A 26737-nucleotide genomic window follows, 5' to 3' on the forward strand; every position below is an offset into this window, starting at 1 on the left:
TCTGCATTTGGGAGGTTAGCGAGTGCTCTTCTGTATAAGAGCCTGAAGCTGGGTCGCTTGCAGTTTGTTTCGGCGTCGAAACTGTGTCTGCGTGTTTTTTCGGCTCCGAGGTGACTTTTTTCCTTTTCGGTGCCGAAGCCTCTCGGCGTCGATCTGTTTCGGTGCCGCTGTCTCGGCGTCGAGCCGTGTCCACACCGGCATCTCGGTGTCGAGGCTTGTCTCCAGCACTTTCTCGGTCCCGAGAAGGCTGCGTGCCGGTGTCTCGACCGGAGTCGGACGATCTCGGCACTGTTTGGGCCTTTTTCGGTGCCGACGGTCGGTCACCGATTTTATGGGTTGAGCCATGGCCTGGTGGCAGTGGCGTCCCCTGGGCCTTGTAAATGTTTCTTTGTGTGGTTTTCGACGTCTTACTCACGGTTTGTGTATCGTCGAATCCTTCGGAGTCTGAGTCTTGGATCGAGAAGGTACCTTCCTCTTCCTGTTCCTCGAACTCCCGTTGGGCTGTCGGTGCGGACGCCATTTGAAGTCTTCTGGCTCGACGGTCTCGGAGTGTTTTTCGGGACCGGAACGCACGACAGGCCTCGCAGGTGTCTTCGCTGTGCTCAGGTGACAGGCACAGGTTGCAGACCAAGTGTTGGTCTGTGTAGGGGTATTTATTGTGGCATTTGGGGCAGAAACGGAACGGGGTCCGTTCCATCGGCGTTCCTCAGCACGCGGTCGGGCCGACCAGGCCCCGACGGAGGATCGAAAAACTACCCCGAAGGGCACCGGAGCTCTTCGATCTTCGATGCGGTGTTGAATCTAAGTACGCCGATCCCGAACGCAACAATACCGACGAAAATCTTCCGAAATTAACTATTTTTTCCGTTCCGAAACTCGGAGCGACAGGAACACGTCCGAACCCGATGGCGGAAAAAAAACAATCGAGGATGGAGTCGACGCCCATGCGCAATGGAGACAAAAGGAGGAGTCACTCGGTCCCGTGACTCGAAAGACTTCTTCGAAGAAAAACAACTTGTAACACTCCGGCCCAACACCAGATGGCGAGCTATTGCAGAACATGCGTATCTACAGCGACAGATGCCATCGAACATATGGTTCTCATCCCCTTTTACACAGACTGCCAGGTTCTCATAAACTCTTATTTAGTAAACTCTAGCCTAAAGTCCCAGCACTTGTACCTTGGAATTTACTGCTTGCTGTCATGCTAAATTATTTTGCTAGCTCCTTTCCTTAGGCCCCTATATTTTTCAGTCCCAGTGTGTTCTATAGCCTACTGACCATAGTAGATGGAGAGAAACCAAGAACGCTATTATTAACAAGGACTGGGTGCCAAAGGAGGAACCATCTAATGAGCTATACAGAACAATGAGACAAGGAAACTGAAACATGTGTTGTTGGTGTAGAAGAAAGGTTAACAGCAAACAGAAGATCGAAGAGGCCATAATGAAAAAAGCAAGAGAATAGTAGTGGATAAAAGAAAATATAAGAATTGAACGAAGAGCAAAAAAACAAGGCTGAAACCAGTGGTATGTCCAAAAAAGGGAGAATGTGTAACAAAGAAGTGAGATAAACCACTAATTGACTGAGAAAGGAAAACACCCATTGGATAAGTAGGGATGATCATACATAGTGAACATGGAAAAATATGGAGCAATGTGGGAAAATGAGATGAAGCCAGAATGTTAAAGATGGAAAATGTCACTTACCCAGTGTACATCTGTTCGTGGCATTAGTCGCTGCAGGTTCACATGCTGTGCACATCCCGCCATCTGGTGTTGGGCTCGGAGTGTTACAAGTTGTTTTTCTTCGAAGAAGTCTTTTTTCGAGTCACGAGACCGAGGGACTCCTCCCATTTCGACTCCATTGCGCATGGGCGTCGACTCCATCTTAGATTGTTTTCCCCGCAGAGGGTGAGGTAGGAGTTGTGTATGCTAGTAATAGTGCCCATGCAATGGAGTGAATACGTATGTACATAATGAAGTTTAAAGTAATATATTTACAAATTTACAAATGTTCAAGATCAACTTCTAAACGGCTACAGGCTCCCGGGGAGGCGGGTGGGCGCATGTGAATCTGCAGCGACTAATGCCACGAACAGATGTACACTGGGTAAGTGACATTTTCCGTTCGATGGCATGTGTAGCTGCAGATACACATGCTGTGCATAGACTAGTAAGCAGTTATCTCCCCAAAAGCGGTGGTTCAGCCTGTAGGAGTTGAAGTTGTTTGAAATAATGTTCGTAGTACAGCTTGACCTACTGTGGCTTGTTGTGCCGTTAACACATCTACACAGTAGTGTTTGGTAAATGTATGAGGCGTAGACCATGTTGCTGCCTTACATATTTCGTTCATTTGAATATTTCCTAGAAAGGCCATGGTAGCACCTTTTTTTCTGGTTGAGTGTGCCTTTGGTGTAATAGGCAGCTCTCTCTTTGCTCTAAGATAGCAGGTTTGAATACACTTAACTATCCATCTAGCAATGCCTTGTTTAGAAATTGGATTCCCTGTATGAGGTTTTTGGAAAGCAATAAAGAGTTGTTTTGTTTTTCGAATTAGTTTTGTTCTGTCAATGTAGTACATTAGTGCTCTTTTGATGTCTAATGTATGCAGTGCTCTTTCAGCTACAGAATCTGGCTGTGGGAAGAACACTGGTAATTCTACCGTTTGATTCAAGTGGAACGGTGAGATCACTTTTGGTAAAAATTTGGGATTTGTCTGTAGAACTACTTTATGCTTGTGTATTTGAATAAATGGTTCTTGTATGGTAAATGCTTGAATTTCACTCACTCTTCTTAGAGATGTGATGGCAATTAAAAATGCAACTTTCCATGTTAAATATTGCATTTCACAAGAGTGCATGGGCTCAAAAGGTGGACCCATGAGTCGTGTTAAGACAATGTTGAGGTTCCATGAAGGAACTGGTGGTGTTCGTGGTGGTATAATTCTTTTTAGGCCTTCCATAAATGCTTTTATGACTGGTATCCTAAATAATGAAGTTGAGTGCGTAATTTGCAGGTAGGCTGAAATTGCGGTTAGATGTATTTTTATTGAAGAGAAAGCTAGCTTTGACTTTTGCAATTGTAGTAAGTATCCTACTATATCTTTGGCAGATGCGTGTAAGGGTTGAATTTGATTATTATGGCAGTAATAAACAAATCTTTTCCACTTATTTGCATAGCAGTGTCTAGTGGTAGGTTTCCTAGCTTGCCTTATGACCTCCATACATTCTTGTGTGAGGTCTAAGTGTCCGAATTCTAGGATTTCAGGAGCCAAATTGCTAGATTCAGCGATGCTGGATTTGGATGTCTGATCTGTTGTTTGTGTTGTGTTAACAGATCTGGTCTGTTTGGTAGTTTGACATGAGGTACTACTGAGAGGTCTAGTAGTGTTTTGTACCAAGGTTGTCTTGCCCATGTCGGTGCTATTAGTATGAGTTTGAGTTTGTTTTGACTCAATTTGTTTACTAGATATGGAAGGAGTGGGAGAGGGGGAAAAGCGTAAGCAAATATCCCTGACCAGCTCATCCATAACGCATTGCCCCGAGACTGATCTTGTGGGTACCTGGATGCGAAGTTTTGGCATTTTGAGTTTTCTTTTGTTGCAAATTTATCTATTTGTGGTGTTCCCCACATTTGGAAGTAAGTGTTTAGTATTTGGGGGTGAATCTCCCATTTGTGGATCTGTTGGTGATCCCGAGAGAGATTTTCTGCTAACTGGTTCTGAATTCCTGGAATAAATTGTGCTATTAGGCGAATGTGGTTGTGAATCGCCCAATGCCATATTTTCTGTGTTAGGAGACACAACTGTGTCGAGTGTGTGCCTCCCTGTTTGTTTAGGTAATACATTGTTGTCATGTTGTCTGTTTTGACAAGAATGTGTTTGTGTCTTATTATGGGTTGAAATGCTTTGAGCGCTAGAAATACCGCTAACAGTTCTAAGTGATTTATGTGAAACTGTTTTTGCTGTATGTCCCATTGTCCTTGGATGTTGTGTTGATTGAGGTGTGCTCCCCACCCTATCATGGAAGCATCTGTTGTAATTACGTATTGTGGCACTGGGTCTTGGAAAGGCCGCCCTTAGTTTAAATTTATACTGTTCCACCATTGAAGCGAGATGTATGTTTGGCGGTCTATCAACACCAGATCTAGAAGCTGACCCCGTGCTTGTGACCATTGTGATGCTAGGCACTGTTGTAAGGGGCGCATGTGCAACCTTGCGTTTGGGACAATGGCTATGCATGAAGACATCATGCCTAGTAGTTTCATCACCAGTTTGACTTGTATCTTTTGATTTGGATACATGGTCTGTATCACATTGTGAAATGTGTGAACTCTTTGTGGACTTGGAGTGGCAATCCCTTTTGCTGTGTTGATTGTTGCTCCTACGTATTGCTGTGTTTGACACGGCAGAAGGTGTAACTTTGTGTAATTGATTGAGAAACCTAGTTGGTGGAGGATTTCTATGACATATTTTGTGTGTTGTGAACACCGTCTTAGCGTGTTGGTTTTGATTAACCAATCGTCTAGGTACGGGAACACATGTATTTGCTGCCTTCTGATATGTGCAGCTACTACTGCTAGGCATTTTGTAAAGACTCTTGGTGCAGTTGTTATTCCGAATGGCAACACTTTGAATTGGTAATGTATCCCTTGGAATACAAACCTTAGGTACTTTCTGTGTGAAGGATGTATTGGTATATGGAAATATGCATCCTTTAGGTCTAGTGTTGTCATGTACTCTTGTTGTTTGAGCAGTGGGATTACGTCTTGTAATGTAACCATGTGAAAGTGATCTGATTTGATGTAGGTATTTAACGTTCTGAGATCTAGTATACGTCTCAGACTATTGTCTTTTTTGGGTATCAGAAAGTACAGGGAAGTAAACTCCTGTGTTTATTTGTTGTTTTGGTACTAACTCTATTGCTTCTTTTTGTAGCAATGCCTGAACTTCTAGTCCTAGAAGATCTATATGTTGTTTTGACATATTGTGTGTTTTCGGTGGGATGTTTGGAGGGAATTTGAGAAATTCTATGCAATAACCATGCTGGATAATTGCTAAGACCCAAGTGTCTGTTGTTATTTCCTCCGAATGTTTGTAAAACTTGGTTAGTCTCCCCCCCACAGGTGTTAAGTGTTGGGGATTTGTGACCTTGAAGTCACTGCTTGTTTGGAGGAGTTTTGGGACTTTGGAACTTTCCTCTATTCCATTGAAATTGTCCCCCTCTATATTGTCCCCGAAAACCTCCCCGCTGATAGTGGCTCTGATAAGTGGGCTTTGTTTGTGAGGTTGTGGCTTCTGTGGTTTGCCCTCGAAACCCCGAAATGTGCCTCTGCTCTGTGGGGAGTAGAGTGCGCCCATGGCTTTGGCCGTGTCAGTGTCTTTTTTAAGTTTTTCGATCGCAGTGTCCACCTCCGGCCCAAACAACTGCTGTCCGTTGAATGGCATATTCAGCACAGCTTGCTGTATCTCTGGTTTAAATCCTGATGTACGCAGCCATGCATGTCTCCTTATTGTTACAGCTGTGTTGACAGTTCTAGCAGCTGTGTCTGCAGCATCCATTGCTGACCGTATCTGATTATTGGAGATACCCTGTCCTTCTTCTACTACTTGCTGCGCTCTTTTTTGGAACTCCTTGGGTAAATGTTCAATAAGGTGTTGCATCTCATCTCAATGGGCCCTATCATATCTGGCTAGCAAAGCTTGCGAATTTGCAATACGCCACCGGTTTGCTGCCTGTGCCGCCACCCTTTTGCCTGCAGCATCGAATTTTCGACTTTCTTTATCTGGAGGTGGTGCATCTCCTGAAGTATGAGAGTTGGCTCTTTTGCGCGCTGCTCCCACTACAACAGAGTCTGGTGTTAGCTGTTGTGTAATGTACACTGGGTCTGTTGGTGGCGGTTTATATTTTTTATCTACTCTTGGAGTAATGGCTCTCCCTTTAACAGGCTCCTCAAACACTTGTTTGGAGTGTTTTAGCATTCCGGGTAGCATAGGAAGACTCTGATATTGGCTGTGTGTGGACGACAGTGTATTAAAAAGAAAGTCGTCTTCAATGGGCTCTGAATGAAGGCTGACATTATGAAATGCAGCTGCTCTTGACACCACCTGTGCGTAGCCTGTACTATCCTCTGGTGGCGATGGTTTAGCTGGATAGCATTCTGGACTATTATCTGACACTGGTGCGTCATAAAGGTCCCATGCGTCAGGGTCATCTTGACTCATTCCTGCATGAGTTGGGGATTGCATCATTGGTGTAGTGGCTACCGGTGATGGTTGCGGAGAGTGATGTGGGGATGGTGGCGGTGTTACTTGTTTAGCCACCTTTGCGTGTGGCTGTTTGTCTTTGTCTTGGAAGGCAAGCTTGCGTTTCATTTTGACTGGAGGAAGAGTGCTGATCTTCCCTGTATCTTTTTGAATAAAGAGCCGTCTTTGTGTGTGATCTGGCTCTATTGCCTGTAATTCCTGTCCAAATTTATGTGTCTTCATTTGTGTGGACAGTCCTTGTTCCTCAGTGTCGGAACTTGTTTTCGGTTCCGAGGCCGGATATTTCGGTACCGAAACCTTTTCGGCTGCTTTTTTCGGCTCCGACTAAAACTTTTTTACTTTCGGCGTCGTGCTCTCTCGGTGCCGACCCATTTCGGTGCCGCTGTCTCAGTGCCGAATCTTCTCTGAGCCACTATCTCGGGCCCGAGATTGCTGTGTGCCGGTATCTCGACCGGAGTCGGATGACTTCGACACCAGCTCGCCCTTTTTCGGTGCCGATGAACGGTCACCTACTTTTCGGGTTAAGCCATGGCCTGTTGGCGGTGGCGTCCCCTGGGCTTTAGCGCTTTTCTCGTGAGTTCTTGGTTTCGACGTCTTACTCACGGTTTTCGGCGTTTCCTCAGGATCGATCTCCTCAGAGTCCGACTCCTAGTTGGAGAAAGTTTCTTCCTCCTCCTCGAAACGCTCTTGTCCTGTCGGCGCAGACGCCATTTGCAGTCTTCTTGCTCTTCGGTCCCTGAGTGTCTTCCTGGACCGAAACGCTCGACAGGCCTCACAAGTATCCTCCTTGTGTTCTGGTGACAAACACAAGTTACAGACCAGATGTTGATCTGTATATGGATACTTATTTTGGAATTTTGGACAGAAGCGGAATGGGGTCCGTTCCATCAGCCTTGAAGAGACACGTGGCCGGGCCGACCAGGCGCCGACGGGGATGGAAGAAAACCCCAAAGGGCCACCGGAGCTCTTCTTAATTCGGTGTCGATCTGTTGTAACTAACCCGATACCGAACGCAAACAATACCGATGATTTTTCCGAGATTCTAACTAACTTTCCGACCCGAAACACAGAGCGAAAAGGAACACGTCCGAACCCGATGGCGGAAAAAAAACAATCTAAGATGGAGTAGACGCCCATGCGCAATGGAGTCGAAATGGGAGGAGTCCCTCGGTCTCGTGACTCGAAAAAAGACTTCTTCGAAGAAAAACAACTTGTAACACTCCGAGCCCAACACCAGATGGCGGGATGTGCACAGCATGTGTATCTGCAGCTACATATGCCATCGAACAAAAATGTTACCAAATCACAAAACTGAGAAAGAATAGGAAACAAATTGGGTTAAGTGTAAAAGCAGAAGATGTTAAAGTGGTTTTGAAAACAGAGGCAATTAGGTATTACAACTGACTAATCTAAAGGAGGGGGGAAGCTAAATGGAAAAACCTTGGGAGAATACACATGGGTGGGGAAAGGATTTTGTTTACTATAGAACACCTCCATGTCAACTTTTTAAAACTTGCTCTTTTCTCCAGGCTTAAATTTGAAGATATTTGCTGCTGAAATACTGACATGTAAATGATTCCAAGTACAGTGCACAGAACATAAGGTAATCTTTTCTTGGTGCACAGGTTTTCTGCAGCCTTATATCCTCACAATAAAAGTGTGACTCTACTGAAGGAGGAGCTAAGACAGCTAAAATGTAAAAGTATAGTTGTTCATTTGAGAATCTCTTCTGCAGTAGAAGAAATCAGCAGAAAACAGGAGGTCTAGGTAAAGAAATGTTGCACCAAAAGGTGGTGTATTAGCACAATTTATAGTTAAATTAGGGGGTGGGGTAATATCTAAGCAAAGTCTTCAAAATCCTCAATTTTATATCTGCACAAGTGCAGCAAGCATATATTGTTTGCCGGTCTAAAACAAATGAAAGCAAGAGCCAAATTTTAAACACTTCCATAACATTGTGTACTAATGTACTTTAATTCTAAAGAAAATGATGTAAGGTCATTATAGCATAGCCTTTTTAATAAGAAATGCAATTACCTTTTCACAAACAGGGTTGTTGTCATTGGCATCAAGAACCTTAACCTCCACCACAGCTCTCGTTGCAAAGGTCCCATCCGTGGCTGTTATATTTAGTAGGTAATGATCTTTCTCTTCCCTGTCCAGAGGCTTTCTTACATAAACCTTCCATTCGTTTTGCATGTTTTCAATGCCAAACTGGTCCTGGGAATCGCCTCCTTGTCATTGGAAGAAAAAGACTTTCAGACAAAGATAAATAATGAACCCTAACTTTATCAGACCATGATCAATAATTAATCCTTACTTTATCAATCACATTAGGTTTACACAAATCATGCTAAAAGAAATGACTCCTTTCAATTTTACACACAATGTTTCGACACAAAGATAAAGAACTTATATCTATGTCCAAAAACCCTGCCAGGACAAGAAAGAAAAATATATGTGGCATGAGAGAAAATCTTCATCAAAACGTAATCTGAAGATCCGAGAAAGAAATATGTAAAATGGTTTTAAATCTGTAGAGGTTGATATATAACTGTTATAGATATCTATATGTAACAAAACTATCAATTAATTTGATTGGTAAATATTACAAGTTGTTTTCATTCTGCAAAGTTCCCCAACAAATGCTAACTTTTCGAACACGATAAACAATTGTGTTTTGTACATTTGAAGACTGGACTTTTCTGTAACTTTAAGAACCTAAAAATCATTGGCTGAAAGATTTAATTTTATTTATTTAAGTACTAAACAACATTGTTGTTTTAACAAGTTTTTTTTTGTAAATGTTACAGATATTTGTTTTAACTATTAAAGGGTTGGAATTATTCTGTAAATGTGTTACTTTTTTAATGAAAATGCAATACTGTTGCAATAAATGACAATGATTAAACCAGTTATCCATACCAAAACAGTACCTTTTGCAGAAATTACAGTTATTACCCCCAAGAAGGCAATTTAGAGATGCTTGGGATTTTTTTTTTTAAATGTAGTAACTATTCTAGCATGAATATATATATTTTTGGATTTACAGAGTTCTTTTTTAATAACTAGTGCTACATTTATGCACTTATTTAGTCTAGAATTTGAGAAATTGTTACTTCACAATTACTATAGTTTTTCATCTGAAGACTATTGTGATGCAAAGGCTATGCCTAATCCTCCATTTTGTGGTTAGGTTAAAAACATTATCTTACTTTTGTGTGCATTCACAACATGATTCAAAGCCAGCAATGTCCTACTGTGTAGCAGACAACTTCAGATTTTATTTCTTCTATTGTTATACTTAATGGGAGATTTTATGCGTTTGTGTATGTACAACACTAAGTGCTAGCACTCATCTTCATCAAGGACATAAGAGGGACTACATAAATCTAAAATAGCTTTGAACAGTGAAAATATTATGACAGTTATCTTTCATTTTGAGGTGCAAACCTATTACAAATTCAACTGTTGTGTCTCGATTATAAACCATTATTTCCCCCATCTCGTGGTGGTCATCAAAAGTCACAGCAGTTGAATTCTTTAACATGACCTGCCACACTGATTCTTCTTGCCTTGCCTGAATGTCAAGACAGCAGGGTTTAGTGATGACATCAGTTGATCTCCAACTTTACAGTTGTTTGCAAGTGAAATGATGGTCAAAAGAATACTTTCCGAAGTAAAGGCCCACTAAGTGTAAACAGTAATTGTATTTGCTAATGAATAGCATAAACAAATACACATCACAATTGAACAAATATCAATTTTGTAATTGCCTTGCCCACACTTTGCGTGACACTGGACACCAAAAGCCACTGATACTTCCTGGTGTCTTTTGTTCTTTAAAAGTTGGACACAAAAGACTGTTACATATCAAGAATAAGTAATGCGTTTTGCATTGGGACAAAAGTGCTCAGCATCACTCATACAAGCTGGGATGACTTATTCTTAGTGTTTTTGCTCCAAGTGGTCTCAATAATACTGGGAGTGCTACATGCAGTTTGAAACTGTTGTCAACACTTGACCTGAGCTCAGATGGCTATAACACCCAAAGCATACCGTCATTCTGTTAAAAGGGTGACTACTGCCCCTTTCAAGTCTATGCAGTGAGTGGTGGAGGAAACAAAACAATTTAGTCCAATTGGGGAAGCCAGTCTCCTCTGAGAGGAGACAATCTTAGGGATCTTGCCAATGAAGGTCACCATCCAGTCCCTGTCACTGGAGTCTTTTATCTTCATTATTACTGGGACATGTGTAAAGCATGTTTCTTTATGTGTCTAGGGGGCTGTGTGGTGGAATGTAGGATTATTTAGGGCACTGTGTGACATATGCACAAAAAAAGGGAACCTCATTCATGTTTGAGTTGTTGTCCATCTCTTGAATCCCAGACTACACCTTCCATGTATACCCTTTGGAAAACAAAGTACCTTGTTTAAGAAAGGTTTGCAGCCCATTCATTTTGTCCAGTGTAGGTTTTCTGGCCTTTGGTTTAACTCACCTAACTGCTACTTCCTTATACCCTGGCAGAGGTAGCAGCATCAGCCTCAGAGACCAATACACAGGACCAGGACAAGTGAGCATAGGTAGATTGCAGACATTAGACTAAGGAGCTTGTAAAAACTAACCACACAAAGGAACAAATGCTCCTCCAAGAAAGGAGGAGCATACACATCCTTCAATATAGCACACCCTCTGCTTAACTCTTCCATCCTGTTCTGACCACCAGAGATACAAAAAACAAGCTTTCTGCCAGGAAGATGGATGCATCTACATGAATGAATGAATGAACGAACCAATATTTATAGAGTGCGGCATTCACCACTACAGGCATCTTGGGAGTATAGCGACCATGCCAGGGATCCAAATTACACAACATAATTTGAACTTTGTTTACAACGCCACCCCCCACCCACCTGAAAACCCTCAAATCCTGATCCTATTTTGGAAAGAGCCCGGTTGTTAGGTTTTTCCTGAAACTATTTAGATTTCTGTTGACTCTAAGCTCAGCACTTAGCTTGTTCCACATCTGGGCCGCTTTGACCTTGGAAGTCTTCCATCCCACCCAATTTTCTTGAGTTTTTGCATGTGGATCAGATTTGCTGTAGCAGGGCTTAAGTTCCTACTTGGTTTGTAGTAGCAGCACTTTGTAGCAGTACTGGTCCAGTGCCATTTAATGCTCTGTATACTATACACAGAGCCTTTAAGGTAATTTGTTCCCTCAAAGGCAGCCAGTGCAAGGCTCTCAAAGCTGCTGTTGATGAGTCCTTTCTTGTTTTATTCAAAGCCAATTGTGCTGCACATACTTGTACCCTACACAGTCTGTTGATTAGATACCCCAGAGCTCCAAGGAGCAACGCATCACGGTAGTCTAATCTACTCAAGATTGTGCTTTGCACCACCCGTCTTCGAGCAGGCTGAGCCAGTAATGGGACAATTCTACCCAGACTTCTCAGCAGGCCAAAACAGGTAGCTGCTGTTTTGTTAATGTTCATTTCTAGGGAAATTTTTCGTCCACATATATTCCCAGATTCAACACCGCCTGAGATGACTGCCGGTTTTCTGTGCTTGCCTAAGGCCACCCTTGGGAGTGCTTCAGAACTATTAGAAGGGGAGCAACATAAAATGAAAATGTCACTTACCCAGTGTACATCTGTTCGTGGCATCAGTCGCAGTAGATTCGCATGTTCTGCAATAGCTCGCCATCTGGTGTTGGGCCGGAGTGTTACAAGTTGTTTTTCTTCGAAGAAGTCTTTCGAGTCACGGGACCGAGTGACTCCTCCTTTTGTCTCCATTGCGCATGGGCGTCGACTCCATCTTCGATTGTTTTTCCCCGCAGAGGGTGAGGTAGGAGTTGAATTGTAGTAATAGTGCCCATGCAATGGAGTGACTAAGTATACACCTATTTAAGGTTGAGATGATACATATATAAATAATTGAAGGTAACTTCCAAACTGCTACAGGCTCCCGGGGAGGCGGGTGGGCACATGCGAATCTACTGCGACTGATGCCACGAACAGATGTACACTGGGTAAGTGACATTTTCAGTTCGATGGCATCTGTCGCTGTAGATACGCATGTTCTGCATAGACTAGTAAGCAGTTATTTCCCCAAAAGCGGTGGATCAGCCTGTAGGAGTGGAAGTAGTCTGAAATAATGTCCTTAATACAGCTTGACCTACTGTGGCTTGTTGTGCGGATAACACGTCTACACAGTAGTGCTTGGTGAATGTGTGAGGCGTAGACCATGTGGCTGCCTTACATATTTCTTGCATTGGGATGTTTCCTAGAAAGGCCATGGTAGCACCTTTCTTTCTGGTTGAGTGTGCCCTTGGTGTAATGGGCAGCTGTCGTTTAGCTTTAAGGTAGCAGATTTGGATGCATTTAACTATCCATCTGGCTATACCTTGTTTTGAAATTGGGTTTCCTGCATGAGGTTTTTGAAATGCAATAAAGAGTTGTTTAGTCTTTCTGATGTTCTTTGTTCTGTCAATGTAATACATCAATGCTCTTTTGACATCTAATGTATGTAGTGCCCTTTCAGCTACGGTATCTGGCTGTGGAAAGAACACTGGAAGTTCCACTGTTTGATTTAGATGGAACGGTGAAATAACCTTGGGCAAAAATTTAGGATTGGTCCTTAGGACGACTTTATTTTTGTGTAGTTGTATAAAAGGTTCCTGTATAGTAAACGCCTGAATCTCGCTTACTCTTCTCAGGGAAGTAATGGCGATGAGAAATGCCACCTTCCAGGTTAGGAACTGTATGTCGCAGGAGTGCATGGGTTCAAAAGGTGGACCCATAAGTCTAGTTAGGACAACATTTAGGTTCCATGAAGGAACAGGTAGTGTTCTTGGTGGTATAATTCTCCTAAGGCCCTCCATGAATGCTTTAATGACTGGTATTTTATATAGGGAAGTTGAATAGGTAGTTTGCAGGTATGCAGATATTGCTGCAAGGTGAATCTTAATGGAAGAGTAAGCTAGGTTAGATTTTTGTAAGTGAAGCAAGTAACCTACTACATGTTCTGGAGTTGTGTGTAATGGTTGTATTTGATTAATATGGCAGTAGCAAACAAACCTCTTCCATTTACTTGCATAGCAGTGCCTGGTGGATGGCCTTCTTGCTTGTTTTATGACTTCCATACATTCTTGGGTAAGTTGTAAGTGCCCGAATTCTAGGATTTCAGGAGCCAGATTGCTAGATTCAGCGATGCTGGATCTGGGTGTCTGATCTTTTGGTTGTGCTGTGTCAACAGATCTGGCCTGTTGGGCAATTTGATGCAGGGTACCACTGATAGGTCTAGCAGCGTTGTGTACCAGGGTTGCCTTGCCCAAGTTGGTGCTATCAATATGAGTTTGAGTTTGCTTTGACTGAGTTTGTTTACCAGGTAAGGAAGGAGAGGGAGAGGAGGAAAAGCGTAAGCAAATATCCCTGACCAGTTCATCCATAGGGCATTGCCTTGGGATTGTTTGTGTGGGTATCTGGATGCGAAGTTTTGGCATTTTGCGTTCTCCCTTGTCGCAAACAAGTCTATCTGAGGTGTTCCCCAGAGTTTGAAATAAGTGTTCAGAATTTGGGGGTGAATTTCCCGTTCGTGGACCTGTTGGTGATCTCGAGAGAGATTGTCTGCGAGTTGATTTTGTATCCCTGGTATAAACTGTGCAATTAGGCGAATTTGGTTGTGAATTGCCCAGTGCCAAATTTTTTGTGCTAGCAGGCTTAACTGCGTGGAGTGCGTCCCTCCCTGCTTGTTTAGATAATACATTGTTGTCATGTTGTCTGTTTTGACGAGAATGTATTTGTGAACTATTATTGGTTGGAAAGCTTTTAGTGCTTGAAAAACTGCTAGAAGTTCTAGGTGATTGATATGCAGTTTTGTTTGATGTACGTTCCATTGTCCTTGTATGCTGTGTTGATCGAGGTGTGCTCCCCACCCTGTCATGGAAGCATCTGTTGTTATTACGTATTGTGGCACTGGGTCTTGGAAAGGCCGCCCCTTGTTTAAATTTATGTTGTTCCACCACAGAAGCGAGAGGTAAGTTTGGCGGTCTATTAACACCAGATCTAGAAGGTGACCCTGTGCTTGAGACCACTGTGATGCTAGGCATTGTTGTAAGGGCCTCATGTGCAGTCTTGCGTTTGGGACAATGGCTATGCATGATGACATCATGCCTAGGAGTTGTAATACCATCTTTGCCTGTATCTTTTGTGTTGGATACATGCGTTGTATGATGGTGTTGAAATTTTGAATTCTTTGTGGACTTGGAGTGGCTACTCCTTTTGATGTGTCTATTATGGCTCCCAGGTATTGTTGTACCTTGCGTGGCTGAATTTTGGATTTTGTGAAATTGACGGTGAACCCTAGTTTGAAGAGGGTTTGTATGATATGATTTGTGTGATTTGAGCACTCTATTAACGAATGGGCCTTGATTAGCCAGTCGTCTAGATATGGGAACACATGTATTTGCTGCCTTCTTATGTGTGCTGCGACTACTGCTAGACATTTGGTAAAGACTCTTGGTGCGGTTGTTAATCCGAAAGGCAGTACCTTGAATTGGTAATGTATTCCTTTGAATACAAACCTTAGGTATTTCCTGTGCGATGGGTGTATTGGTATATGGAAATAAGCATCCTTGAGGTCTAAAGTTGCCATGTAGTCGTGCAGTTTTAGCAATGGCAATACTTCTTGTAGTGTGACCATGTGGAAGTGGTCTGATTTGATGAAAGTGTTCACTACTCTGAGGTCTAGGATTGGTCTCAGCGTTTTGTCCTTCTTTGGTATCAGAAAGTACAGTGAGTAAACTCCTGTGTTTATTTGTGTGTTTGGCACTAATTCGATTGCATTCTTTTGCAATAGTGCCTGCACTTCTATCTCCAGGAGATTGGAATGGTGTGTTGTTAAATATTGTGCTTTTGGTGGTATGTTTGGAGGGAATTGTAGAAATTCTATGCAATAACCATGTTGGATAATTGCTAGAACCCAAGTGTCTGTAGTGATTTCCTCCCATGCTTTGTAATAATGACCTATTCTTCCCCCCACTGGTGTTGTGTGGAGGGGGTGAGTGACATGTGAGTCATTGTTTAGTAGTAGGGGTTTTGGGGCTTTGAAATCTCCCTCTATTTCTAGGGAATTGCCCTCCTCTATATTGTCCCCGAAAACCTCCTCTATACTGTCCCTGGTAAGTGGACGGTGTTGCTTGTGAGGTGCTGGCTTGTGTGCTTTGACCCCGAAACCCCCCTCGAAAGGGCGTTTTACGGAATGTGCTGTAATTCCCTCTGCTCTGCGGGGAGTAGAGTGCGCCCATGGCTTTGGCAGTGTCCGTATCTTTTTTGAGTTTCTCAATCGCTGTGTCCACTTCTGGACCGAACAGTTCTTTTTCATTAAAAGGCATATTGAGAACTGCTTGTTGAATCTCTGGTTTAAATCCAGACGTTCGGAGCCATGCATGCCTTCTGATAGTTACAGATGTATTAATTGTCCGTGCAGCTGTATCTGCAGCGTCCATGGAGGAACGTATCTGGTTGTTGGAGATGGTCTGTCCCTCCTCAACCACTTGTTTTGCCCTATTTTGGAAGTCCTTGGGCAGATGTTCAATGAGATGTTGCATCTCGTCCCAGTGGGCTCTGTCATAGCGCGCAAGTAGTGCCTGGGAGTTCGCGATGCGCCACTGGTTTGCAGCTTGTGCTGCGACTCTCTTACCAGCTGCATCGAACTTGCGGCTTTCTTTATCTGGGGGTGGTGCATCTCCAGATGTGTGAGAGTTGGCCCTTTTCCTAGCTGCTCCTACAACAACAGAGTCTGGTGGCAGCTGTGTAGTGATGAAAACCGGGTCCGTAGGAGGCGGCTTATACTTTTTTTCCACCCTTGGTGTGATTGCCCTACTTTTGACCGGCTCCTTAAATATGTCTTTTGCGTGCCGGAGCATACCAGGGAGCATAGGCAGGCTTTGGTAGGAGCTGTGGGTGGAGGAGAGTGTGTTGAACAAGAAATCATCCTCGACCTGTTCTGAGTGGAGGCTTACGTTGTGAAATTGTGCTGCTCTAGCCACCACCTGAGAGTACGCGGTGCTGTCTTCTGGTGGAGATGGCTTTGTAGGGTATGCCTCCGGGCTGTTATCTGACACTGGGGCGTCGTATAGGTCCCATGCGTCCTGATCTTGGTCACCCTGGCTCATGGTGGTGTGAGCTGGGGAGTGTGATGGAGTTTGTGCTGGTGAAACGTTAATCACGGGCGGAGGAGAGGGTGGTGGTGTAACTCTTTTCACCACTTTTGGTTGTGGTGCTTGTTCCGTCTGGAACTCCAACCTTCTCTTTCTCCTAATGGGGGGAAGGGTGCTTATTTTTCCTGTCCCCTGCTGAATGAAGATACGCTTTTGCGTATGGTCCACATCAGTTGCTTGTAGCTCTTCCTCAAACCTATGCTTTTGCATTTGGGAGGTTAGCGAGTGCTCTTCTGTATAAGAGCCTGAAGCTGGGTCGCTTGCAGTTTGTTTCGGCATCGAAACTTTGTCTGCGTGTTTTTTCGGCTCCGAGGTGACTTTTTTCCTTTTCGGGGCCGAAACCTCTCGGCGTCGATCCGTTTCGGTGCCGCTGTCTCGGCGTCGAGCCGTGTCCACACCGGCATCTCGGTGTCGAGGCTTGTCTCCAGCACTTTCTCGGTCCCGAGAAGGCTGCGTGCCGGTGTCTCGACCGGAGTCGGACGATCTCGGCACTGTTTGGGCCTTTTTCGGTGCCGACGGTCGGTCACCGAATTTATGGGTCGAGCCATGGCCTGGTGGCAGTGGCGTCCCCTGGGCCTTGTAAATGTTTCTTTGTGTGGTTTTCGACGTCTTACTCACGGTTTGTGTATCGTCGAATCCTTCGGAGTCTGAGTCTTGGATCGAGAAGGTACCTTCTTCTTCCTGTTCCTCGAACTCCCGTTGGGCTGTCGGTGCGGACGCCATTTGAAGTCTTCTGGCTCGACGGTCTCGGAGTGTTTTTCGGGACCGGAACGCACGACAGGCCTCGCAGGTGTCTTCGCTGTGCTCAGGTGACAGGCACAGGTTGCAGACCAAGTGTTGGTCTGTGTAGGGGTATTTATTGTGGCATTTGGGGCAGAAACGGAACGGGGTCCGTTCCATCGGCGTTCTTCAGCACGCGGTCGGGCCGACCAGGCCCCGACGGAGGATCGAAAAACTACCCCGAAGGGCACCGGAGCTCTTCGATCTTCGATGCGGTGTGGAATCTAAGTACGCCGATCCCGAACGCAACAATACCGACGAAAATCTTCCGAAATTAGCTAATTTTCCGTTCCGAAACTCGGAGCGACAGGAACACGTCCGAACCCGATGGCGGAAAAAAAACAATCGAAGATGGAGTCGACGCCCATGCGCAATGGAGACAAAAGGAGGAGTCACTCGGTCCCGTGACTCGAAAGACTTCTTCGAAGAAAAACAACTTGTAACACTCCGGCCCAACACCAGATGGCGAGCTATTGCAGAACATGCGTATCTACAGCGACAGATGCCATCGAACACTCTGTTTTTCATTCATTGAACTTTAGGCAGCTAGCCATTTATTATATACAGAGCTGAAAATTATTTCTCGAATTGAGATTGTTTTTCTTGCAAGACACCATAAGCTGTGTGACATCAGGGAAGTTCACAAATGAGATCACAAAGGATCTGATTAGGCTTAGTAATGGATGTTAATATATACTAAATTGAATGGGGCTTGGGCTCAGCACTTGGGTACCCCATGGTCCATTTCCCTAAACTTTGATTTAAAAGTGGGAACATAGAACGCTTGGTATCTATTTGTCAGGAATGATTCAAACCATTGTAAACAGGTTCCATTCACTCCTATCAAAGGCGTCAAACACTGCAGATAGATCTAGTAATATCAGTACTGCCATTTGGCCTCCGTCAACTGCCGTCCTCAACTCATTCAGGGTCAAGATTAGGGCTGACTCTGTTCCATGTACTGGTCGGAAGCCATTTTGTTTGGCCTCCAAGATAGTAGTCTTTTCCAAAAAGCCTACAAATACTTTACTCCTATTTCTGACTATTTTATTCGGGTAAGGAAGTAGAGATATTGGGTGGTAGTTACTCATATCATTTTTATCCGCCAAAGGGTTTTTCAATAATCGGGTCACTAGAGCTTTTTTCCATGCCTCCGGAACTGTACTGGTCCTCAAGGATTGATTACAAATTTCCCAGCAGGATAGGGAGAAGTTCAGACAGAACGAGGCAGGAGCCAGAGGAGATATTCCTTACTAACAATTTAAATTCCTCTTCTATTATCGGTTCTATTCCATCTAGTTTTATTTTGGTTCCTTCTGGAGGAAGTTTGTCTGCCATCCCCTCTGTCAAGGATTGATCCTTGCTCCCGGGAGCTTTACTAATGTCTGCTAAAATTAATTGTATTTTATTGTTAAAATATTCTTAGAGCTTGTCCTGTGAAGGCTTTACAGCTTGTTTAGTGCAGTCTAGTCTAGCTAAGTCACCGTCACTGTCTTTCCAATTTTCTGCAGAGGCTTTTTTTTTTTCCTCTGAGGGAATCTGTATACCATGGCTCAGATGGGCTTCACCGTTTTCACTAGTATGATCTCAACTAAGATGTTTTTTATAGAGAACTGTAGGTAAGTGGAATTCTCATCCACTGTTCCCTCTTCTGGGCAGCAGCTTAGATTCTCAAATATCTTCCTCTCTTTTAGCTTGTTTAATATGTAGCATGGTCTGCCCTGAGCCCTCCTTGAAGCATTACACTGCCCCTCTCCTACTGCAGTCCATGCCAGCTCAAATGAAATGTGTACATGGTCCGACCAACTCAGAGGGGTTAAATTTATTATGTTAATTAGGTTTGTAGGTGCAAATATCATGTCTAGAGTATGTCCTCATGAGTGAGTGGGACCAGTCACTAGTTTCAATCTTAGGACAGGGAACTCTTGACCGCATGCGAGACCCTGTGTATAGAAGAAGTCCTCTGCCCAAATATTAAAATCACCCAGTACAAAGAGGTTTGCTTGAGAGAGGGCAAGGTTCGTAATCAGTTTTGAGAAGGGCTGCAAAAAATTATTCGAGGGCCCAGCTGGCCTGGAGCATGGGAAGACCGAAACACCTGTTACTTTCCTTGTTTAAAAGGTAAAGTCAACTGATTGTACCCCCTGTATTTTGTCTGTCTGTAGGAACCGAGGGAATCCAGGTCTCTGTAATAAAAAGAATGTCCCAGCTATTAGATTCCAGAAGGAGTCTTAACTCTAATGCGTGTTTTATCAGGGAGTGGGCATTGATTAGGCTGCATTTCAACTTCTCCCCGTCCAACTTTATGCTTGATGGATATGTGTTATAAGGTTGTCTGCATTCTTCCCTCACCCCTCTAGCCTTGATATGAATTGGGTCATACCCGAGATTATTTAGCTCCTTACTGGTGGACAAAGCCCTTTCTTGCGTCCCTTTCCCAACGCTGTCAAAACCGGCAGCGTGGGTGGTGCTGAGCATGGATGAGCGCAGACGGGCTTGCCGTTGACGTGCTTGCAATAACATGCTTCCTTTACACCTCCCTTCTAATCCTCCACAAAAGCTAGACAGCTCACCCGTGTAACGGTAATAGCAGTCGCCAAGCGGTATTGGTTCTTAAAAAGGTAAGAAAGAGGTGTCCGCCAAAGTGCTCTTTAGTCTTTTGCAAATGCCACAAACTAGATTTTACTTTAACATTCCCCACAATCCTCGACAACAAATGTGACAACACCCCCCCCACCCGCCCGGGCTGTAAGGCCATTAGCTAATAAATGAGCAGTGAGGGGAAGTCGCATGTTTACTGCAAGATTAATCTTTCTGTTTGGACCTGTAGAGAGAAGCCGCCTAACTGAATGTTGAGGAATTAGACTCTGCCTGCCAGGGAGTTCTCATTAGATTAAAAAGTAAACCTGCCACAGGTCCTGAAGACTGAGTGGCATACATGAAGACAGAAGCTCATTTGCCAAAGAGCCACAAAGCAGCATAGTCCAGCTTCCCAGAAGAAAAATTAAAACCACTGCTAACATTATCTTGCTCAAGGAACTGCTCATTCGTCTTCATAAATCAACAAGGAAGGGTGGAGTCATGCCACCATACAAAATGGCCACTCTCCTTTGAGCTCTAAATCGTCAGGGAGCAGGCGGAGCTGCTTCCTTGGACAGAGCCGCCACGGATGGAGGGGAGTGGCAGGATTGAGAACCTCACACGCTCTGGCACCCCGGCTCTATTTGGGTACCTACAGGTGGCTCTGTTGTACAGCAGCGGCCCCACCAACACCATGCCAGGGTCGCGCTTGTGAAACTATGCCTCCCACTCTACGGTGCTTTGGTCACACAAAGCACAATATGATCTCTGTCCAGCAGGATTTTAGCCCCCGAATACAGCCACACCCTGACCCATCCAGAGGATGGCCCGCTATGCACTGGGTCTGCACAACCTGCTTTGGCCACCCTCCTCTCACCGGTGAGAGCAAACATCTGGGCCCACACCGCAGGCCTTTGGGGACCCCTGAAGTGGATACCATTGGGGCTGGGGAGCCCACCCCCTCTATCTGAACCTTGATGGGCCCTTCTTCACTACAGCTCAGTTGGTGGGTGAGGCGGGTTGGAGCACTATCCTGTGCTGCTCCTTACTGTCCAGAAGCCCGGCCAGGCACCGCTTCATTGATACATGGTAAGGGGCAACAATGCCTACGGACTGCACTTATTACCTAACTTTGCAGCAGGGGCCTCAGATTTTGCAGTTTCGACCCTACACTTCGGTGCCTCTGCAGCCACTGGAGGTGGGAGTGACTGGGACTGGAGGGCCCACCACCCCTTATGTGACCATCGCTGGGCTTCTTCCCTTGCAGCTCTGTGGGGGGCTCTAGATGGTTGGGCAACAGGCCTGGGGTCCTGGGCCATTTCTCACATCCTGGGCACATCAACCTCTCCTCACAAACCCTGCGGTTCATGGTTGACTAGATCTGGGGGCTTGAACCTCTGCCTCCGGCTTGCACCATATGCTGGGAGCCCTAGGCTGCGGATGTTCTGCATGGTTGAACTGCAGTTGGCCTTCTAGCCTGCCTTTTGCCTGCCACAGTGAGTACACCTGCTGATTCCTAACCGCGGCCTGCGCCACTGGGCCTCTTCCACATTGCCTCTCATATTAGCCTCCTACTGCCCTATGACTGTGGCCAGCCGTCTTCTCCCTGGCCCATCTGATTGGTCACCCTGGTCTGCTTGGGAGTGTGTGTGCCCCCTCAGCCGTCCTAGCGCACAACCACAATGGCTTTAGCAAAGTACTCCAGACAGCTCCTTTTTCACTGAAATGGTAGAGGGCAGTAAGCAATCCTCTACCTCCACACCACCACCAACTGCTCCCACCTCTGATGCACCCCCGGAGGCTATCCTTAGTGAAGTTACTTCCACTGGGACTTCTATCTCCACCAGTGATGAGAAGATCACTCATCTTACTCTGGACAGGTAAAGAATCAAAATGAATGTCTCACTGTCACTGAAGATAAGCTGATGAACCTTGAGATCTAGTACATCAAACAGAAACTCGTTGACATGGAAGACTGCTTCAGCCTGGATAACATCCGATTGTATGGAATATCCAAGAAACTGGAACTCTGATATGCGCGCATTCCTGCTTGATTTAATTCTGAAGCTGACCCACTTAGAGGACATAGACAAATCCAGGTCTACTTTGAAGCCAGCCCACATAGACAAATACAGGTCTCCTTTGAAGCCTGCCCTCCCTGAGACAGACAGGTATGGCCAGTATGTTTGATAGGCACCAATTTCTCCCTCCAGCAGTGCCTCACAATACTCAGACGGCTGGTAACTTCTCATGCGATTAATGGAACTGTGTTACCCCCAATGTTCTGCATCCACCTTCCCTGCCCTCCTCTCCCACCATCACTTGAATTGTTGGTCATCTCCCTTGCTTCCCTCCCCCTCCTTTCACTATAACTCCCTCTTCTCCCTCCCAGTTTCCCTCCCCTTTTTTTTCCCCACTCCCCTGCCACCCACAGGGTCACCACTGCTGGGCTTCATTGATCCCATCTCACAGCCCCTGGTCCCCCCCCCCCATGCTGCTATTGCCTCGCCTCCCTTATCTGGTTACACCGATGTCTTGTTTAATGGGAGCAGCCTACTGCTGCTTATGCTAATGTTCATGTTTCTGAATTTGCGTTTTTGGGATGTATCGGCTTATGGTGTTTACTGTGTCTTCAGTATAAGCAAGGTTCTATGCAATTGGGCTTGTATCCCTAAAGCAAGGTTTCCCTGTACCATCTGCCATAGTCTGTCACTGTAAGAGCTTGCCTGGGATGCATATGCTTGGGATCTAACTCCCATCCTCTGTAAGCATCCCGCACTGCTCCTCACTGCACTTCTGAGCATTCTTTTCATTGCCCTGTTTTCTTGGGGTTTATGCATACCCCGCCAGAACTGGGCACCACCCTACCATTTCTGCCCCAGGCACGACCACCTGTAGCCCCGTTTTTCTAGGCCTTTTTTGCCCCTCTTATGCTGGGAGACATGCTCTGCTTGCTGTTTCCAAATTGCCCTGCTCCTGAACCCTCCCCCCAATCTCCCATCCCACATTTCTGGAGTCCTAGTATTTCATCCTTCCCCCTGCACGCCCTACTTGGGTTTTCAACTGCCCAGCTGTCACTATGCCCCAAACATGGTTTGGAGTCAAGCTGCAAAACACCAGATTCATAAGCACAGAGAAATGACCACGTTTTAAATGTGGCATTTCTATAATGGTAATAAAAAATCCATTTACACCAGTAAGCAGCATTTCTCACTACCATTACAACCATACCAAACATGCCTATGATGACCCTCATAGATTAGGCAATATTACCTAGACATAAGTTAGGGCATTTCCAATGCAATCCTATGAGCAAGGCAGCACTCGTAGCAGTGAGAAACTAAATAGGCTGTCTGTCCCTACCAGGACAGGCCACACAACCAGGCACATGTCCTACCTTTTACATACATGGCACCTTGCCCATAGGGCTAGCTAGGGCCTACCTTAAGGGTGACTTACATGTAGTAAAAGAGGAGTTCCAGGCCTGGCAAGTAAATTTAGATGCCAGGTCCCTGTGGCAGTAAACAGCACATGCAGGTAATGCGCTAGCTGACCTTAGACAAGTTTTCAACTGCCCACTACCTACCTCTTCTCCTTTGACAGTCCCCGAAGGGTCCCCCCACTTTCCCCCTGGCCCCACAGTCCTGCCTTTCCTGACTCTCGTCCCGTTCCCAAGCCACCTCCACTCCCAGATGCGTGCTCATCCTCATATTGCAAGAGTGTTGGTGACCATACTCCCAGGTCCTTCACACCCCAATGGCGTGTGTTTGGCTAACCTTTGTCAAGACTCCTACTGCCCACTTACTGTTGTCTCCCTTATTGTGAAAGGCCTGGCCAGTTATGTTAATTGCAAAAATATCTGTCTTATTTAGCCTCCCAGCAAGTGGACATTTCACTATTACAGGAAACATGCCTTTCTCTTCTGGATGTGGATAAGCTTAGGAGGGGTTGGTTGGGAAGGGTCATTCATTGCGTGTACCCTTGATGACCCCAGCAAATCACTGGCTTCCCACTCATCTCGACTGCCTAGGAAGAGCAGGATGGCCATCCTCATTCATAAATCCCTTCTTTGCATGGTACTTTAAACCTGGACTGATGACGAGGGATGCTATGCTCTGGTGAAGCTCCAAATCAGCACCAAGACACTCCATCTCCACAGAACACGGACCTCGATGTCTACTCCCCACTTTATATTAGAAGAGAATTGGAATCTGTCACTAGACTAGACCCTTGATTGGAGGGGTCCTATAGATCATGTTAATGGGGGGGGACAAGGCCCTTCTACTTGACCTCATTAAAGACCAATGCCTTTCTGAAATGTGGTGCCTCCTGTACCCGGCAGATAAGGAATACACCTACCTTTTGTCAGATCATGGTATGCAACTGTGCTTGGACTACTTTCTTGTTTCCTTAGAGGGCCCTGCACGTTGTACAGGACTGTGTGATCATGGAGGGCTCTCTCTCAGACCATGCACCAGTGCAGTTGACCCTGGCACTTCAACTTACCCCATTACCGATCCCCCAGAGAAAAAAAAAAAACAGTTGCAAGCCCATATGACCTACTATCCATCTGACAATCAGGGGTCTGACCCCTCCTCTCAGACTCTGAGGAGTGTGGCCAAGGCCACTCTTCAAGGACAACATATGGGACGTGGCCCTGGCCAACAAACAGCGGGCCCAGTGCTTGTTCTTGGAGAGAGACATTAAAGCCTGCATCAAGGAATACACAGAGAATCCCTTGTCAGCTGCCAGGTGCACTTTGGGAAAAGTCACTATGGAACTCTCTCTACAAGTCTAAGGCAAAATATGCTCTTTATGAACTGAGAGCCGGGCACTCCAAGCACAGGGAGAAAGCTGGGTGGTTTCTGGCAGTGCAGCTCCAGCAAACAGAAGCCATGTCCACCATTCCAGGCATCACAGATGGTTTTGGTCACATTGTCCATGACCTCCAGGACACCCTCAGCACTTTCTAATCCCGTCTGTACAGCTCTGTACTCCCCCAATGCATACCAGACAGCAGGATTCCTCTACAATTTATGCCTCCCCAGTCTCCGTGATGATGGCTGAAAACAACTTGCTGGCAAGATCACCAAAAAGAAAGTGGCTCAACTGTTACGACCCTATAACAAGACCCCAGGGAACAACCGCTTTCTAGGGCAATTCTACCACTGGATCAAAGATGATGCTGTGGACCTGCTCCACGCTGTTTCCAATAAGTAGAACGGATGGGTTCCCTCCCACTCAATGCCAACCCACCTGTGATTATGGTCCTCCCCAAAAGGCTATCGCCTGATCTTGCTCCTAAACACGGACACCATCCTGACGTGCGTCTGGCAGTCTGCCTCAAGTGCTTCATCCCAGGTCCAAATCATGATTCCCAAGTGGTATTTATCTCTGGTAGATCGTTGTGTACTCATCTTCGCACCTTGGTCCACCCGCTTTGGCTATTTCAAGATTCTGCAGGGCCATAATAGCCCTTTCATTAGGCCCTGGGAAGGCATTTGTTTAGATAAAATGGGACTATCTCATCAAGGTGCTGCACCATCTTGGCTTGGGGTTGACTTCTTAATCAAAATGTGCTGGCTTTATGCTTACCTGACAGCTGGGTCAACTACAGGGGATTCTTGTTGGACGTGTTTCCAGTTTGGAGGGGGACCAGAGTATGATGCCACTCTCTACCCTGCTGTTTCTATTGGCCATGGAGCCACTCTTAGCTGTCATTTGTCAATCACCCCAGATAACGGGCATCTCTACAGCTGCAGACACTGCAAAAATACTGCTATATGCATATATCATCTTACTCACTCTTACTGATCTGGACAGACCTTTCCTGGCCCTAATGTCTCTTATCTTGGCCTTCTCCTTGGTGTCCGTTTACAGGTACAATTGGGACAAGAGTGAAGCCTTGCCCATGGCCTGCAGTTCTACAAAAACAGCTATAACACGATTCCCCTTTCAATGGAAACACCACCGGCTCAAGTACCTCGGAATCTTTGTTAACAAAGGCCTGGAGAATATGACCTCTGACAAACTGGACCCCCTCATCGCCTAAACTAACACTGAATATCAGAAGTGGACCAATCTTATTCCCTCCCTAAGGTGGAGGGCGCATACTCTTAAGAAGTTCATAGTCACCCCTTCCCTTCACCTAAACCCTGAACTTAATGGTCAGCACTGCCACACTGAGGGCAACTGACAACGGTATTAAGTACTTTATATGGGGGGGCCATGAGGCCATGCTTGTCCTACTCCAAGCTGTTGGAACAGATGTGGTGGGGTGGTCTAGGAGCACTCGGCATAGAACATCACTATCAAGCCTTAGATTTGGCACAAATCGCGTACACTGACAAAATCCATAGACCCACCATTCTAGGTTCGACTGGAATGCACTTTCATCCATAGTGGCCCTGGTTGGGATAATATTCTCTATTGCAATAAAACACCTGCAATGCTGACCACCCTAATCCCATCATGGAAATGATGGTATGGACACCACATCATGTTCATAAAACTCTGTGTAGCCCCACCAACTACTTTTAATGGCCCCTCCTTTGGAATAAAGCAGGAATTCTGGTGGGTAGCCACCTGATAGCACAGAGGGTTTGAGGCAGCAGGGATTTTGATTCTCTTGGAAGTCATAACAGCGAGCTGAAATCCTTCTGCTTCCTGAAGGCGGAATTCCACCTGCCTGCATCACAGACGTGGCGCTACATGCAACTGCGTCACTGCCTGCACAACCGAACATCTCCACACACAACCACTACTTCCACATCTCCGCACACACTGGCAGCAGGTCTTACAGGTTCAGTACACAGACTAAGACTAGAGGGGGTGATGGCAGATCTGAGTAGCGGTACACAGGAAGTGCAAATTAAATTTGGTCTCTTCAAA

The 26737-nt window shown here is 45.5% G+C and overlaps 1 protein-coding gene across 6 annotated transcripts in view; it reads right to left on the bottom strand.

Annotated features, from left to right (window-relative positions):
• FAT1 (FAT atypical cadherin 1) overlaps nucleotides 1-26737 on the bottom strand; it is a 347884-nt gene that overhangs the window by 142890 nt on the left and 178257 nt on the right. For all 6 annotated transcript variants that reach the window (XM_069200198.1, XM_069200189.1, XM_069200162.1 and 3 more), the window contains exon 11: nucleotides 8305-8501. In XM_069200198.1, coding sequence (XP_069056299.1) covers nucleotides 8305-8501 — 197 coding nt within the window. The remainder of the gene's footprint in view (nucleotides 1-8304; nucleotides 8502-26737) is intronic.

This window comes from Pleurodeles waltl, chromosome 1_2, assembly GCF_031143425.1.
Source record: "Pleurodeles waltl isolate 20211129_DDA chromosome 1_2, aPleWal1.hap1.20221129, whole genome shotgun sequence".
Classification (NCBI taxonomy): domain Eukaryota; kingdom Metazoa; phylum Chordata; class Amphibia; order Caudata; family Salamandridae; genus Pleurodeles; species Pleurodeles waltl.